Source organism: Symphalangus syndactylus, chromosome 22, assembly GCF_028878055.3.
Source record: "Symphalangus syndactylus isolate Jambi chromosome 22, NHGRI_mSymSyn1-v2.1_pri, whole genome shotgun sequence".
NCBI lineage: Eukaryota > Metazoa > Chordata > Mammalia > Primates > Hylobatidae > Symphalangus > Symphalangus syndactylus.
The window spans coordinates 11,707,347-11,722,319 of record NC_072444.2 but is presented as its reverse complement, the minus strand read 5'-3'; the positions used below and the strand labels follow the sequence as shown (position 1 = coordinate 11,722,319).

The window sequence follows — 14,973 nt, the reverse complement described above, 5'->3', positions numbered from 1 at the left end:
CTGAATTGTCACCAGAGTCACCGCCAGCATAGTGAAGTGACTAAGGGCATGGGCCTTAGAACTGGCCAGTCTAGGTTACATATTGGCTTTGCCACTTGATAACCAGATAGCCTTAAAGAAATTACTTAAATTTCCTATGCTTCGGTATCCTCCCCTGTAAAATGCAGTTAATAATAAAGGTATCTACTGGAAAGGGCTGTCTCTAGAATTACACACGACAAAGCAGGAGCAGAAGGCCTGGCATAAAGTAAGCCCTCAAAAATCTTCCTTCAGTCTAAGTGCCCCCTACCTCCCATTTCCATGTCTGCTGGTTTCTAACAGTGAGTATCTTAGCTCAACGGGTATTGCTTTTAAAGGGAGCCCAATCGTGCCATGGTGGGCTTCCTATCATCTTTCATCTTAAGCTTTTATAATGACATGGTGCCTATGAGGAGACAGGGAAAGGGGGCTGAGGACCAGGCAGTCAGGTGCCATTAAAGTCTTGAGACATGGGTCCATTCCCTGCTTGCCAGGTGATAAGAATGATGCCCTAAAATCTCTTATTGACCCTAAGGTCTCCAAACACAGGCTGGAATCAAGGCTCATGATGTGCAAGATGAAATGAACAGGCAGAAATAGAAAAATGAAAATTTACTTCCAAAAAGTCAATAAATGAGTAAGACAGATGTGTTTTTGTTTGTTTGTTTGTTTGTTTTGAGACAGAATCTCACTCTTTTGCCAGGCTGGAGTGCAGTGGCGCTATCTTGGCTCACTGCAAGCTCCGCCTCCCGGGTTCACGCCATTCTCCTGCCTCAGCCTCCCGAGTAGCTGGGACTACAGGCGCCCGCCACCGTGCCCGGCTAATTTTTTGTATTTTTTTAGTAGAGATGGGGTTTCACCGTGTTAGCCAGGATGGTCTCGATCTCCTGACCTCGTGATCCGCCTGCCTCGGCCTCCCAAAGTGCTGGGATTACAGGCGTGAGCCACTGTGCCCGGCCGACAGATGTGTTTTAAATGCAAACTTAATGCAGGCTGTTTGTTGTGCACTTGTGAGGAATGTGAATGCACTCAGGTCATCCAACTAAAAGACTAGCGTCCAGAGCACAGAGACGGCCAGGCGCGATGGCTCACACCTATAATCCCAGCACTTTGGGAGGCCAAGGCAGGTGGATCACTGGAGGTCAGGAGTTCAAGACCAGCCTGGCCAACATGGCGAAACCCTGTCTCTACTAAAAATACAAAAAGTAGCTGGGCATGGTGGCACATGCCTGTAGCCCCAGCTACTTGGGAGGCTGTGGCAGGAGAACTCCTGGAGAATCGCTTGAACCCAGGAGGTTGAGGTTGCAGTGAGCTGAGATCACACCACTGCACTGCAGCCTGAGCAACAGACTGAGACTCCGTCTCAAACAAAACAAAACAAAACAAAAACACAGCACAGAAGTGACTGTCCAGGACGGCACCGGTCAGACCACATCTAATACATTATAGTCAAGTCAGGGCACCACAGTTTATCTATTTATTTTATTTTTTGGAGATGATATCACTCTGTTGCCCAGGCTGGAGTGCAATGGCACGATCTTGGCTCACTGCAGTCTTGACCTCCCAGGCTCAAGTGATCTTTCCACCCCAGCCTCCCGAGTAGCTGGGACTATTGGCATATGCCACTATACCTGGCTAATTTTATTTATTTTTTTGTTGAGATGGGGTCTCACTATGTTGCACAGGCTGGTCTCAAACCCGTGGCCTCAAGCTATCCTCCCATCTCAGCCTCCCAAAGTAGCTGGGATTACAGATATGAACTACCACGCCTGGCCAGGGCACCACACTTTAGAAGGGGCACCAAAAAACAGTGACTCCAAAGCAAGGGGATAACAAATAGCAACATGGGAAATTGAACAGGGACAGGTGGAGGTACCATGAACATTTAGCTTAATAAACAGAGAAGACCAGCATAGGTGACTTCAAATATCTAAGGAACTGCCAGGTGCCGTCTGAGGCTTCTCTGGGTAGCTCTTGAGGGGTTAACCTGGGCAAGTAGAGGAGGGTTACAAAGTAGGAGATCTTGCTCTTAGGTTAGAGTTAAGTCAAATCTTCGAAATTCAGGCAAGCCTGGCTCCTTTCTCACGGAAACTGCCCTGCACACAGCACCTGCTGAGGGATCAGAAAGGGACCTCTGATGCAGAGAGCTCGGAGCCTAGCTGGGACAGGGCTACAGTGTGTTCTGGCGGGCAAAGAGGAGCTGATACAATCAAATTGCCTCTCTTGGGAATCTGTTCAAAGAAATCCAAAAAAATACGGCAGTGAGCAGTGGGAGCTGAAGATGAAAGGATGCCACAAGCTAGAGGGAACACACTCTGAGTGGTTCAAGCCGAGCAAAGTTATGAGGAAGCAGAAACGGAATAAACAGCTGCTATCAGTGAGAGAAAAACCACAGAGCAGAAAAAAAAATGCATAATGGAACAAAGAAAAAGAGATGTCGTAGGAGGAAGACACAGAGAGACTGAACCCATGAGACAGACGGAAAGAAAAGTCAGTCCTGCCAGCCGCCCTGATTTCTATAACTGCACTCGCACCCAGTCCAGGTGCACTCTCATAAACAAACTCCCCTTTTTTTTTCTCAAGCTAAGTTTGTGAACCTCTAGTCTTTGTAACCAATAAAGCTTAATAAGAGGATGCCTCCTCTGGGTGGAAGCTGGACCATGGACCTCTGCAGGCCTCGCCCTTTAGCTGCTCTGTGACTGATGACATTATTCATAGTCCTTCCATGCTTTGTTTCTTTAAAACACTTCCATAAATTTAGCCTGTTATCGTCATAAGCTCCCCTACAATGCAGATAAGGTGGGCAATAATGAGTCTGGGTAAGGAGAGAGGTGGTGCAGTACAGAGGTGAATACTCCATTTACAGGGAGGAAACCAAGGTTCGGAGAGGTTAAATGCCTAGGCCAAGGTCATTCTGCAAGTAAGATGGTCAGGATCTCCAAACTGACAGTTAAGTGTTTTTTCTTATTTATTTGTTTAATTAATTATTTATTTAGAGACAGGGTCTTGCTCTGTTGCTCAGACTGGAGTTCAGTGGTGCGATCACGGCTCACTGCAGCCTAGACCTCCTAGGCTTAACTGATCCTCCCACCGTAGCCTCTCGGGTAGCTGGGACTATAGGTGTGTGCCACTACACCCAGCTATTTTTTTTTTTTTTTTTTTGGTAAAGATAGAGTCTCACTATGTTGCTCAGACTGGTCTTGAACTCCTGGCCCCAGGTCATCCTCCGACCTCAACTCCCCAAAGTGCTAGGATTACAGGCATGAGCCACTGCACCTGGCCTTGTTTTTTCTGTAATTCTATGTAAGTCTCTCTTTCACTCCGGTTTTCCATTTGCCATTAATCTCCTTCCCAGATCCCAGACATGTCAGAGATTTCACTCTGCTGCAAGGACATCTAAGGGACCCCACAGCTGCCCCAAGAGCCCCAGTTTTCTCCTTACCGAGGTGCTTCTGCAGGAAGGCCAACATGGCCCGTACCATAACCTCCTGCCCTTCATAGGGGTCCAGGCTCCCACGGGTTTCAGTGGAGAAGAATTTACCAATCAAGTTGCCAGTCACAAAAGCAAAGTCAGTTTGACTCCGATGAACAGAACCACTAGGGGAAAAGAAAAACAACTGGCAGGGTCTGGCGGCTAGGGCATACAGATGTGTGTTAGGTACCTACTATGTGCAAGGTGCTTTTCATGCATTATCACACTTTATTTTCACAGCAACCTTGTAAGGGAAGTATTTTCCCCCTTGACAGAATCCAAGGAGAGAAATGATCTGCTTAGGGTCAGGTCATACAAGTAGTTGGGGATGGAGTTAGGATTTGAAGCCAGATGTGCTTGGCTTCAAAGGTAGCTTGACCCCTAGACTACAATGCCTGGCAGTGCAGGGAAAAGGTTGAGTTAGCGGGAGCGGGGACAGGAGCAAGGAGGTGGGATCTGTGGCACATGGTATTTCTATGTTACTATAATCTATTAGCTGTGGCTTTTGCCTGGTGAATTTCAAACATTCACAAAACAAATTAAGTTATTCTTCAGAACTGTACCACAGAGTGAAGAGGGAAAGGGAATTACTTGCCTTTATTTAAACAATCAGAAAAGTAAGAGTGAGTGCTTTGTAAAAGGGGGTTTCTGAGTTGGAACTTAAGTCCTTTGGCACGAAATATATTTAATTTGCAGGTGAAATCCTCACTAGGTTAATTTTGGGCTAAATTATTCATAACTGAATTTACTAGTCAATTCAGTGAGAGAAAGAGAATCTAAATGCTAAAGTATTTGTCTGATATCACAGAAAAACTGACTTTAAAAAATGCATTAGTTAAGGCACACAAAAAGGTGTATAGAATAATATATGGGATACTTGAGTATCCAGCACTCAGTTGAATAAATGATACATTGCCAGGCGTTAAGTCCCCTGAGTGTACCCCTTCCCAACTGGCCTCACCTCCTTTCCCTCCTGGTTACAATTATCCCGCATCTGACCTGGGGAAGCATTCAGGCAGTGTCTACTGCCATGAAACCTAACTGAAGGAGGAGGGGTGGCCCTAGGAAAGAAGGCCAGGACCAAGATGAGCTAGGGAAGAAGCCACTGGCCATGCTGCCGGCCCCAGTGCTCAAGGGCTCTGGATTTGGCATTTCAACTACCCAGTGACTCCAAAGGTCCACGGTATGCAGTCACTTGTCATTCTGCTGAAAATAGGAACCAGATGGATCCTTGAATCCTGTGCGCCACTGGGCTCGACTGCAGGGCAGGAGCAGTCCATGAGATCTCAGCCCGACATCTGTGGCTCAATATCACCTCCCACATGTGGAACATTTCTTAAAGTCACTAAAAATGTTTTTTCCCTGTGAAAAATGGCTCCCAAAAGAAAACCAACTGATAGTGCTGATGATGGAAGTGAAGAAAATGTGGCTTCTCTTGACCAGAAAATAGATGGTTTATGGAAGACAACATATGTTAACAGTGATCTGTGATTCTGGTATTCATGAAGGTCTCTAGAAATGTGTCTGGTGAATATCAAAGGTCTACCATATTCACACTCTTCCAAAGACCCAATAAAATTCCCAAATGAAGCTAGCAATCTCTGAAACTCACCCAAACCCACACCACTTCCTTTCCAACACACAATCCCATAATGCCCTTTTTCAGAAAGCACTAGGTAAATCCTGTCATAAAGTCAGATAAACTATGGAATAAATCACTGTAGATGGAGCTCAGTGGAGAAGAAGGACAGATAGAAAATTCTAAAAGAATTTAGACTTTGCAATTCAAGGAGTATTCAGGTATCCTACTAATGGGTAGAAAGTTCTGGGTAATCCAGAAGTTAAGGGCGCCACAGCAAGTGGCAAATGGAGAGGGCACTGGGATCACGACCTTGTGGTTTACTCACAGAACGGTTATGATCCTAGACTGTTCATGCTGGGCACATATCTTCTTCATCAAATTGACACTCTCCATTGTCTGGAATTTCTCAGTATTGATAAAGAACACAGGTCCTCGGGCCTTGGGGTAAAAGTCACGTTCCAGAGGAAACATCCAAGCATCCAGAGCCACCGCACACCTGGAATAGGACCAGACATTTGGAATTGCCATGCAGAATCCCAGGCAAGAATAGTTAAGAGTGGTGGAGGGAAGGGCGGAGTTCCTCCCTCTGGTGGGGTAAAGGCTCAGAAAGCCAGGAAGGGGGTACCAGGGCCCATGGCCTTCAGTCAGGATCTTAGATAGGGATCACTTTTACTTTACACCAAAGATCCTTCTAGATATCAAACTCCCTGAGAACAAGGATCAGATATCCCTCTTCTCCTGGATCTACTCTCAGGTGACTGACCTGAGTTCCACAGAATGGCGCTTCATTCATTTAATCATTCATTCAGCATTCATTGAGTGTCTACTATGTGCTTCGGATATAGACATAAATGAGTGTTCTTGCTCTCAAGGAGCTCCTAGTCTAGCAGGGAAGACAGAACAGACAAGGTGGCAAAACAATATAACTTAGTGCCCCGATTGCACAAGGTTCTATGTGAGGTCAGGAAAAGCCTCCTTGGTGCCAACAGCAAAACTGTGTCACCAAGGGCAATATTACGGCCTTAAGATTTAGCCATTTCCCTCCCCAGACCCCTGAAATGCTCCTCTATTCTTCTCCATCTCAATAAAGGACAATCATCTTCCACTCAAATAATAGATACACAAATGAAAAACCTTGGGCTGGGCATGGTGGCTCATCCCTGTAATCCCGGCACTTTGGGAGGCTGAGGCAGGAGGATCACTTGAGCCCAGGAGTTCAAGACCAGCCTGGGCAACATAGCAAGACATCATCTCTTAAAAAGAAATTAAAAAATTAGCAGGGCATGGCAGCATGTACCTGTAGTCCCAGCTATTTGAGAGGCTGAGGCAGGAGAATCACTTGAGCCCAGGAGGTTGAGGCTGCAGTGAGCTGATTGCACCACTGCACTCCAGCATAGGGCAACAGAGCAAGACCCTGTCTCAAAAGGAAAAAAATAAAAAGAAAAACCTGGATTTCCTCTCTTTACTTCACCTCCCACATGACCGAATCCTGAAAACTCTAAAACATATCCTGACTCCAATCACTTCTCTCCATCCCACTATCTCAATCCTGATGTAAATTTATCATCTCTCACATTGACTCTGAAACAGCATCTCTCTAATGAGCCTCTAGGCTTTCAGTCTTGTCATGCTACAATCATTCTTCACATAGTAGCCAGAAGGATCTTTTAAAATGTAAGACCGGTATTTCTCTGTTGAAAATCTTCAACAGTTTCCCATCATACTTAGAATAAAATCTACACCTCCTTACCCTGGCCAAATGACCCTGTGATCTGGCCCCTGCTTCTCTCTCTGATCACAGCTTAAATTGCCTCCCCCTCACTCACTACGCTCCTCCCACCCTAACACAGCAAGCTTCTTTCCACCGCAGGGCCTTTGCATTAGCTATTCCTGCTGGCTGGAAAGATCTTCCTCTAGATCTTCACACGGCTGGCTTCTTTGCCTTTCCAGTCTTGGTTTCACTTTCTCAGAGACATATCAGCCTGTTTTCTTTTTTCTGTTTTTTTGAGACAGGGTCTTGCTCTATTGCCCAGGCTGAAGTGGTGCAGTCAGAGCTCACTGTAACCTCGAACTCCTGGGCTCAAGTGATCCTCCTGCCTCAGCCTTCAAAGTAGCTGGGACTACAGGCATGCACTATCACACGTGGCTAAGTTTTGTTTTTTTTTTTCAATTTTTTTGTAGAGATGGGGTCTTGTGATGTTTCCTAGGCTGTTCTCAAACTCCTGGCTTCAAGCAATCCTCCTGCCTCAGCCTCCCAAAGAGCTGGGGTTACAAGAGTAAGCCAACATGCTCAGCCTTATTTTTCTTCATTGCACTTGGTCATGGGGATTTAATTATCTGTTGGCTTTTTCACTAGTCTGTCTCCTCCCACAATAATATAATCCCATGAAATCAGAGATCTTGTTTTCTTGTTTAACCACTGAATCCTCAGTACCTAAACAGTGCCAAGAATATAGTACTTGTGTAACAAATACTTGCTAAATGAATAAATGGTGTACGGAGCTAAGCACAGCAACACTACTAGGAAACTCACCGAAATTGGGTCTCCTTGGCCAAAGCCAGAATAGCTGTGGCCCCTCCAAATGAATGTCCCATCACAGCCACACGGCTCATGTCAATGTTGCCCTGAGGAAAGTGGAGAACTTAGCCAAGTCAGAAACTCAGGACTGCTTCTTTAGGAATACATCAGGAGCAAGAGGAAGAAATAGTGAGGCAATGAGGCCAAAGGCACAATACAGCAAGTGAGTCCACCAACACCACACTGTCAAGAATCTCTTGCCTATGGAAGGGTCAACAGTCAAGCAATCCTTAGACTGAATGGCCTTGTGTAGGCAGGAATTGTGAGAATCACACTTTTCATGTTTACTTTTGTAATCTCACCACCTAACAATAGTGGACCAGGGTAGACATTCAAATATCTATGAATAGGCCGGGTGTGGTGGCTCACGCCTATAATCCCAACACTCTGGGAGGCCAAGGTGGGTGGACTGCTTGAGCTTAGGAGTTTGAGACCAGCCAGGGCTCAAACATGGCAAAACCTCATCTTTACAAAAAAGTACAAAACTTAGCTGGGCTTGGTGGTATGCATGTATGGTCCCAGCTACTCAGGAGGCTGAGGTGGGAGGATCGCTTGAGCTCAGGAGGTTGAGGCTGCAGTGAGCCATGACTGCACCACTGCATTCCAGCCTGGGTGACAGAGTGAGACCCTGTCTCAAAAAAAATTAAAAATCTATGAAGAAATGAATGGCTCGAAATGGTCAGATTCCACACTGACCCATAGGTTTATGAGCATGTTAAGAATAAGAGCCACCTCCATCCTCTAGAATCTCTGCCTTATAAACTGGTCCAAGGGTCCATGAGACATGGACTGAGCTGAGGGTGAAACGGGGATGCTCCTGCTGCCCATCCATTGTACTCTGGAGCAAAGACTGCCAGTGCAGGTTCTACTTCCTCTTTGGATATATGTCGTGATTTTTATCCAAAACCAAGGGGAAGAGAGAGTCTGTGCACTCTAACACGCTCCACATGTATCTATTTCTAGTCGTCCCCAGAAGCCTTCAGGGTATGGTTATATAAAAAGCCACTGCAGCTGCTTGCTAAGGGGCTCTAGAGGCCTCTCCAGGCTCTACGGCCCAGCCTCTGCTCTGAACTTTTGCTCTGCTCTCCCCAGTGTCTATTCCAAGGTTTTGTACCTACATCCTCCCCCTTCACTCAGTACCCTCAGATCAGCATCTTGCTTGGATGGCCTCTTCAGCATTTAAAAAAAACCAGGTTAATATATTCATATACCTCTAAAATCAGAGGTATACAAATAAGTCTCCTACCTACCCCGTCTTTTTCTACATGGTTGCCTGCCACCTACCTCCAAACAGGTAACAGTTTCTTATGTGTCCCTGAGGAGATTGCTTATATTCATAAGTCAACATGAATATATACACTTTCCCTCTTTTCATGCAGCTAGGGCTGTATCTTTTTGTACATAACAACATTAGTACATAAAGTGTTTCCACATCCTTTTTCACAGCGACTTGGCCATGGTACGGACAGCCAGCCGATCACCAAATCTTTTCCTCTTCTTCCTGGTCTCACAGCTAAACTATTTCCCAGCAGTTAGATAAGGACTTGTGATTGTTCTAGCCAACAGAATGTGAGCAAAAGTGATATCTCTACTTCCAGACCTGGTCCATAAATTGTCTCATACAAACCTCTATGCCCTTTCCCATTCTGTTGGCTTAATGCAAACAACAAATTTGGGATTCACAAATTTTGTGAGAGGGTAGAGCCATAAGAGATTATAAAAGGAGCAGGGATCCCTGAGTTGCCTCTTACACAGGAGCACCCATATTGAACTTTATGTAGGAGAGAAATACATTTCTACTGTGTTAAGCCACTGAAATGTGGGGTTTACACACTCTAGCAATAAGCATTAACCAAGCAAATACATCCACTGTCCCATAATTAAACCAGTTCCCTCACTGGTGAATGTTTAGGTTACTATCAAACTTTTGCCATAACCAACAACACTGGGATGAATAACATTGTCCATCTACCATGCTGCATGTGTGCGGGTATTTATTTGTAGGATAAATTCCCCAAACTGGAAATTACTGGGTCAAAGAAACATATGCATTTGTACTGTTGATGATATCAATTGCCAAATGCCCTCCATGGGACGAATTGTATTCTCACCAGCAATGTAGGAGAATATCTGCTTCCCCACAACTTTGTTAACAGAGTGAGTAATCAATTTCTGGATCTTACTCAATTTGATAGACGAAAATGTACTTAGCTTTTTTTATATGCTGTATTTCCCCTAAAAGGCTGCCTCTTAACTAATCTAACTGGACTGTAGCCTGCCATTTCCCAATGCCTTTTTTTTTTTTTTTTTTTTTGAGATAGTCTTGCTTTGTCACCGAGGCTGGAGTGCAGTGGCACAATCGTGGCTCACTGCAACCTCCACCTCCTAGGCTCAAGGTCAAGCGATTCTCGTGCTTCAGCTTCCCGAGTACCTGGAACTATAGGCACACGTCACCACGCCCAGCTAAATTTTGCATTTTTAGTAGAGATGGGGTTTTGCCATGTTGGCCAGGATGTTCTCAATCTCTTGACCTTGTGATCCGCCCACCTCAGCCTCCCAAAATGCTGGAGTTACAGGCGTGAGCCACCACGCTGGGCTGTATTTATATATATTTATATATACATACACATACGCACATACGCACATACACACACCATTCTTATTCATACAATACAATATGATATGGCTATTAAAAATCATGCGGTTGGGTGCAGTGGCTCACATCTGTAATCCCAACACTTTGTGAGGCCAAGGCAGGTGGATTGCCTGGGCCCAGGAGTTTGAGATCAGCCTGGGAAACATGGTGAAACCCCATGTCTACAAAATACAAAAAATTAGCTGGGCATGGTGGCGCACATCTGGAGTCCCAGCTACTTGGGAGGCTGAGGTAGCTACAGTGAGTGGTGATCACACCACTGTACCTCAGCCTGGGTGACAGAGTGAGGCCCTGTCTCAAAAAAAAATGAATAAATAAAAATAAATAATAAAAGTCAAGCTATACAGGAGGATTGCTTAAGTCTAAGAGTTTGAGTGCAGCCTGGGCAGATAGCAAGACCCTGTCTCTAAAAAAGTTTTTTTTAAATCATGCCATAGGAAAATATTAACTGACATAAGAAGATACTCATACTGTCTTGCTAAGTGAAAATAAGGCCACAAAACAGCTTGTATTAAATGATAACATAATTGTGTAAAAAAAATACATATATTAATACATGTAAAAATAACTGGAAGGACAAATATCAAAATATCGAAAAAGGTTTTTCATTTTTCTTCATGCTTTCGTGAAATTTCTTGGTTTTCTGAATAGAGCCTGAATGACTTTTGAAATTATGGAGAAAAAAAGATTGGGTGGGGGTGGGGCATGAAGAATGTATCTTCATAAGCACCAAATTCCATGACCAGGATGGTATTATACCCTCCCGGGAGGGTTCTTGGGATCCCCTCAAAGGAAGGACTGAGCCTGCAGTGGACACAGGTTGTTTGCTGCTCAGTAGCCTCAACCTTCTCCCCGCCATCCATCTGGCCCTGTGGGTGGTCAATCACCTGACCCAGAAATGGGAACGTAACCTAGGCAGGCCAATCGGAATACCCTCTCCCTCTGACACAGGGACTGGCCCAGAGGGACATGAGACCCACATAGGGTCACAGCTTTCCCAGATTAGTGGAAGCTAAGACAGTCTCTTTTCTTTGTAAACCTGGAGCTGGCTGGGCGTGGTGGTTCACGCTTGTAATCCCAGCACCTAGGGAGGCCGAGACGGGCGGATCACCTGAGATCAGGAGTTCGAGACCAGCCTGGCCAACATGGTGAAACCCCGTCTCTAGTAAAAATACAAAAACTAGCCAGGCATAGTGGCAGGTACCTGTAATCCCAGCGACTCAGGAGGCTGAGGCAGGAGAATCGCTTGAACCCGGGAGGTGGAGGTTGCAGTAAGCCAAGATTGTGCCATCGCACTCCAGCCTGGGGACAAGAGTGAGACTTTGTCTCAAAAAAAAAAAAAAGCAAAAAAAACTGGAGCTGTAAGTTGGTGTGCAGGCTTGAACTGCTAGCGACCACCTTTCTTGCCTAAAGGAGAGAGTCTGGTGAGAAAACCACATATATACAGAGAAACCAAACCAGGAGAGGGGAGAGAAGAGTGCCAGGGCTTTGAAGAGAATGTCTGAGACCGTGGGTCTAACTACACTGGCCTAAAGTTGGCCTTTGGTCTTCTTGATAGTTATATGAGCCAATCAATTCTCTTTTGGTTTATACCAGTTAGTTAGGTTTCTGTTACTTGTAACCGAGAAAGCCCTGAATACTGGGCTCTAGGTCATACCAATTGCTTCCATACCTTCAAAGTCATCAGATCCAAGCCACCAGGCAAGATGTTGAAGACAGTCTGCCCAGCAGTGACCTCTTGCAGGATCTTCAACACCCGTAAACACTCGCTTACCCGCTGATGCACCTGCAACAGAGACAGTCCCAGTGGGACTGGAACACTCCACAACTGTCCAGCGAGAATCTCCCTCACGTACAGAGCCAAGGAAGAATGCACAGATAGTCTACCCACCCATGCCTCAGCAAGCACCTTGGGCGCCACGTCCCGAGAAAGGCTCAGCTACCTTGCAGCTCACATAAGCACTGTCTAACAGCATAACAGACTCAGCCCTGTTGTTCTGACTCTAACTACCTAACCACAGGGCTGTCAAAAGGATCCAACGAGATGATGTACATGAAAGCATTTTAAAAACAAAAGGAATTAAGAGTGCTGTTATTAGCAAACCAGTACTGGATTCCACTGCCCATTTACATCAGACATCTATTGTTTTTGTCTCCCAAGCACTTACCCCCTTTCCTTCTCCTGTTAACCCTGCCTTTTGAGGATGGCCTTCCCACCCCCATTCTAACAATGTATTTCTGGTGGGAACTTCCCATTTTGTTACTTCTCCCCAGGCCTGGAATCCCTCTCTAGGATTTTCAAACTGCAGTTTGGCACGAGGGTAGGGGACTTGGGGAGCAACTCAAACACAGTCCTATTCTCATAGGTGACAAGGCTGAACACAGACAAGGTCAGAGCTGTCAAGAGCTGTAGTTCTGACTGGGTGCCGTGGCTCACACCTATATCCCCAGCACTTTGGGAGGCCACAGTGGGAGGATCGCTTGAGCTCAGGAGTTTGAGACCAGCCTGGGCAACATAGCAAGACCCTGTCTCTACTAAAAAAAAAAAAATTGGGTGGTGGTGTGTGTCTGTAGTCCCAGCTACTCAGGAGGCTGAGGTAGGAGGGTCACTTGAGCCTAGGAGATTGAGGTTGCCATTGAGCCATGTTGGTGCCACTGCACTCTAGCCTGGGTGATAGAGTGAGACTCTGTCTCAAAAAAATAAAAAATAAAAAAAAAGTAGCTGGGCATAGTGGTGCATGCCTGTAGTCCCAGCTACTCAGGACGCTGAGGTAGGAAGATCTCTTGAGCCCAGAAGATTGAGACTGTAGTGAGCTGTGATCATGCCACCGCACTCCAATCTGGGTGACAGAGCAAGATCCTGTCTCAAAAAACAAACAAACAAAAAAAAAACCTTATAGTTCTAACCTTGGAAAGTAGGCCAGTTTGACGATGAGACCCACCAACCAAGAGAGAGACAGAAATGAGGATGAAGAACAAATCCTGATGGCATTTAAGTCTGGTTCCAATTGTCCTGCTCTTCCTACAGTCTACTTATATGAGCCCATCATTCCCTTTTTTGCCTAAGTAAGCCTAAGTCGGATTTCTGTCACAGCAATTGCAAGAGTCCTGATTAATATCCTATGTATTTCCACTGATGTGGCAAACTCAGACCCGCTACGACTGACATTTCAAGAGAGGGTTAACTAAAAGTCTTGCTATCAAATATAGTAGGGGGAGGACAGGCTCATTAACTCTCCCTCCCCAACTGGCACAAACTTACCTGCGGATTCCGAACATGAAATTCCTTCTCCCCTTCCTCAACTCGACGGAAAGGGATCCATTCCTCCTCCAGGAATTCATTGGTGGGCCGGTTCTCTTCTGGGGCCTGCTTGCAGAAATAGGTGGTTGCCGCTGACCGGTCCCTGAAATACACACATCATCAGAGAGAAACCAGAAAACATCCTTGAGTTTATTTTTCCCCTTTACCAAAGCCTCCCTTTCATCTAGGAGGCTCTAGATCACCCTTTGGCTAGTAGGGAAGGAGATCTGGGGCATGCATAGGAAGTAGAAAAAATACAGATTTTAGAGACAGATCTGGGTTTGAATTCCAACTCAGCTATGTCACTTTTGGGAAATTATTTAACATCTTTAAACCTTGGTTTTCTCTTCTTTAAAAGGGGTATAATGCTGGCTTGCATGGTTGTCAAGAGGGTTAGAAATAGTACATTGACAGGGGACTAGCCTATATCCTAGCTCACTGCAGGCACCCAATCCATGGCAGCTCATCCCTCACCTGTGCTCTGGCACAGCAACCACAAAGCCACGTGAGGCCAGCTCCATGCAGAAGGCTGAATACAAAGTCCTGGAGATTCAAAAGGGAACAAGGAAAAGGGATCAAAAGAACAGCCCAGGCTTCACCCTCATTCCAACAATGCTCTGCTAGCAACCATCTTGTGGAATTACCATATCAACTTTAACTGTCTACCTCTGGCTTCCTTTCACTTGAGAGAGAAATAAACATTACCATATTTAAGTCACTATTATTTGGGAGTTTTCTGTTAAATACAACTTGTCCAATTTCTAAGTGATACAGGGAGATCAGGTTCTTAAGTTCCTTTTCACCTTCTCCCACTTTTCTAGGGAAGGCAGTGAACTGGACTTCAGAGCCAGAGAGATTTCTGATCCCTTCCCAGTTCAAACTGTGTCACCTTGGGCAAGTCTGCCTTCCAGAGCCTGTTTGCCCAGCTGAAAAATATGCATTCCTGCCTGTGTACCTCACGGGGATATGTGGGAATCAAATGAGACAGTGGCACACTGACAATGGTTAGGTATTTAACTGCACATATTCCAACTTAGGATAGGAAACCATAGGTCCATGACCCATGGGAAGGATTTCAGAGCCTGAATTAACCACAGATGCAATGAGAGGAAACGATGTTCCTTATCCTCCCTTCCTTTTTCCTTGGAATTTCGCTCTGGTTAATGAGAGTATTTATAACTGACTCGCCCAGGTCTAATGAAGTGTGAAGTCTCAATACAGATTCTTAGACCAAAAGGACCACCTCCAAAGTGCTCACCTGCTCTCTCCATAAATACCTGTTGGCCTAGGAGGAAAAGGTTTCTTTGCTTCTTTTCCCTGCTAGACTATAATCTTCCTGAAGGTAGGAACTCTCTCATCTTCACTA

The 14,973-nt window shown here is 45.5% G+C and overlaps 1 protein-coding gene across 6 annotated transcripts in view; it reads right to left on the bottom strand.

The window, feature by feature from the left end:
* Positions 1-14,973, bottom strand: part of PAFAH2 (platelet activating factor acetylhydrolase 2) — a 53,475-nt gene that overhangs the window by 25,905 nt on the left and 12,597 nt on the right. For all 6 annotated transcript variants that reach the window (XR_010118909.1, XR_010118911.1, XR_010118910.1 and 3 more), the window contains exons 5-10: positions 14,082-14,150; positions 13,569-13,710; positions 11,979-12,092; positions 7,606-7,697; positions 5,398-5,568; positions 3,461-3,615 (exon numbers count right to left, since the gene is read on the bottom strand). Coding sequence is in view for 1 of the 6 variants with exons in the window: in XM_055261796.2 (XP_055117771.1) it covers positions 3,461-3,615; positions 5,398-5,568; positions 7,606-7,697; positions 11,979-12,092; positions 13,569-13,710; positions 14,082-14,150 (743 nt within the window). In the remaining 5 variants the exon portion in view is untranslated. The remainder of the gene's footprint in view (positions 1-3,460; positions 3,616-5,397; positions 5,569-7,605; positions 7,698-11,978; positions 12,093-13,568; positions 13,711-14,081; positions 14,151-14,973) is intronic.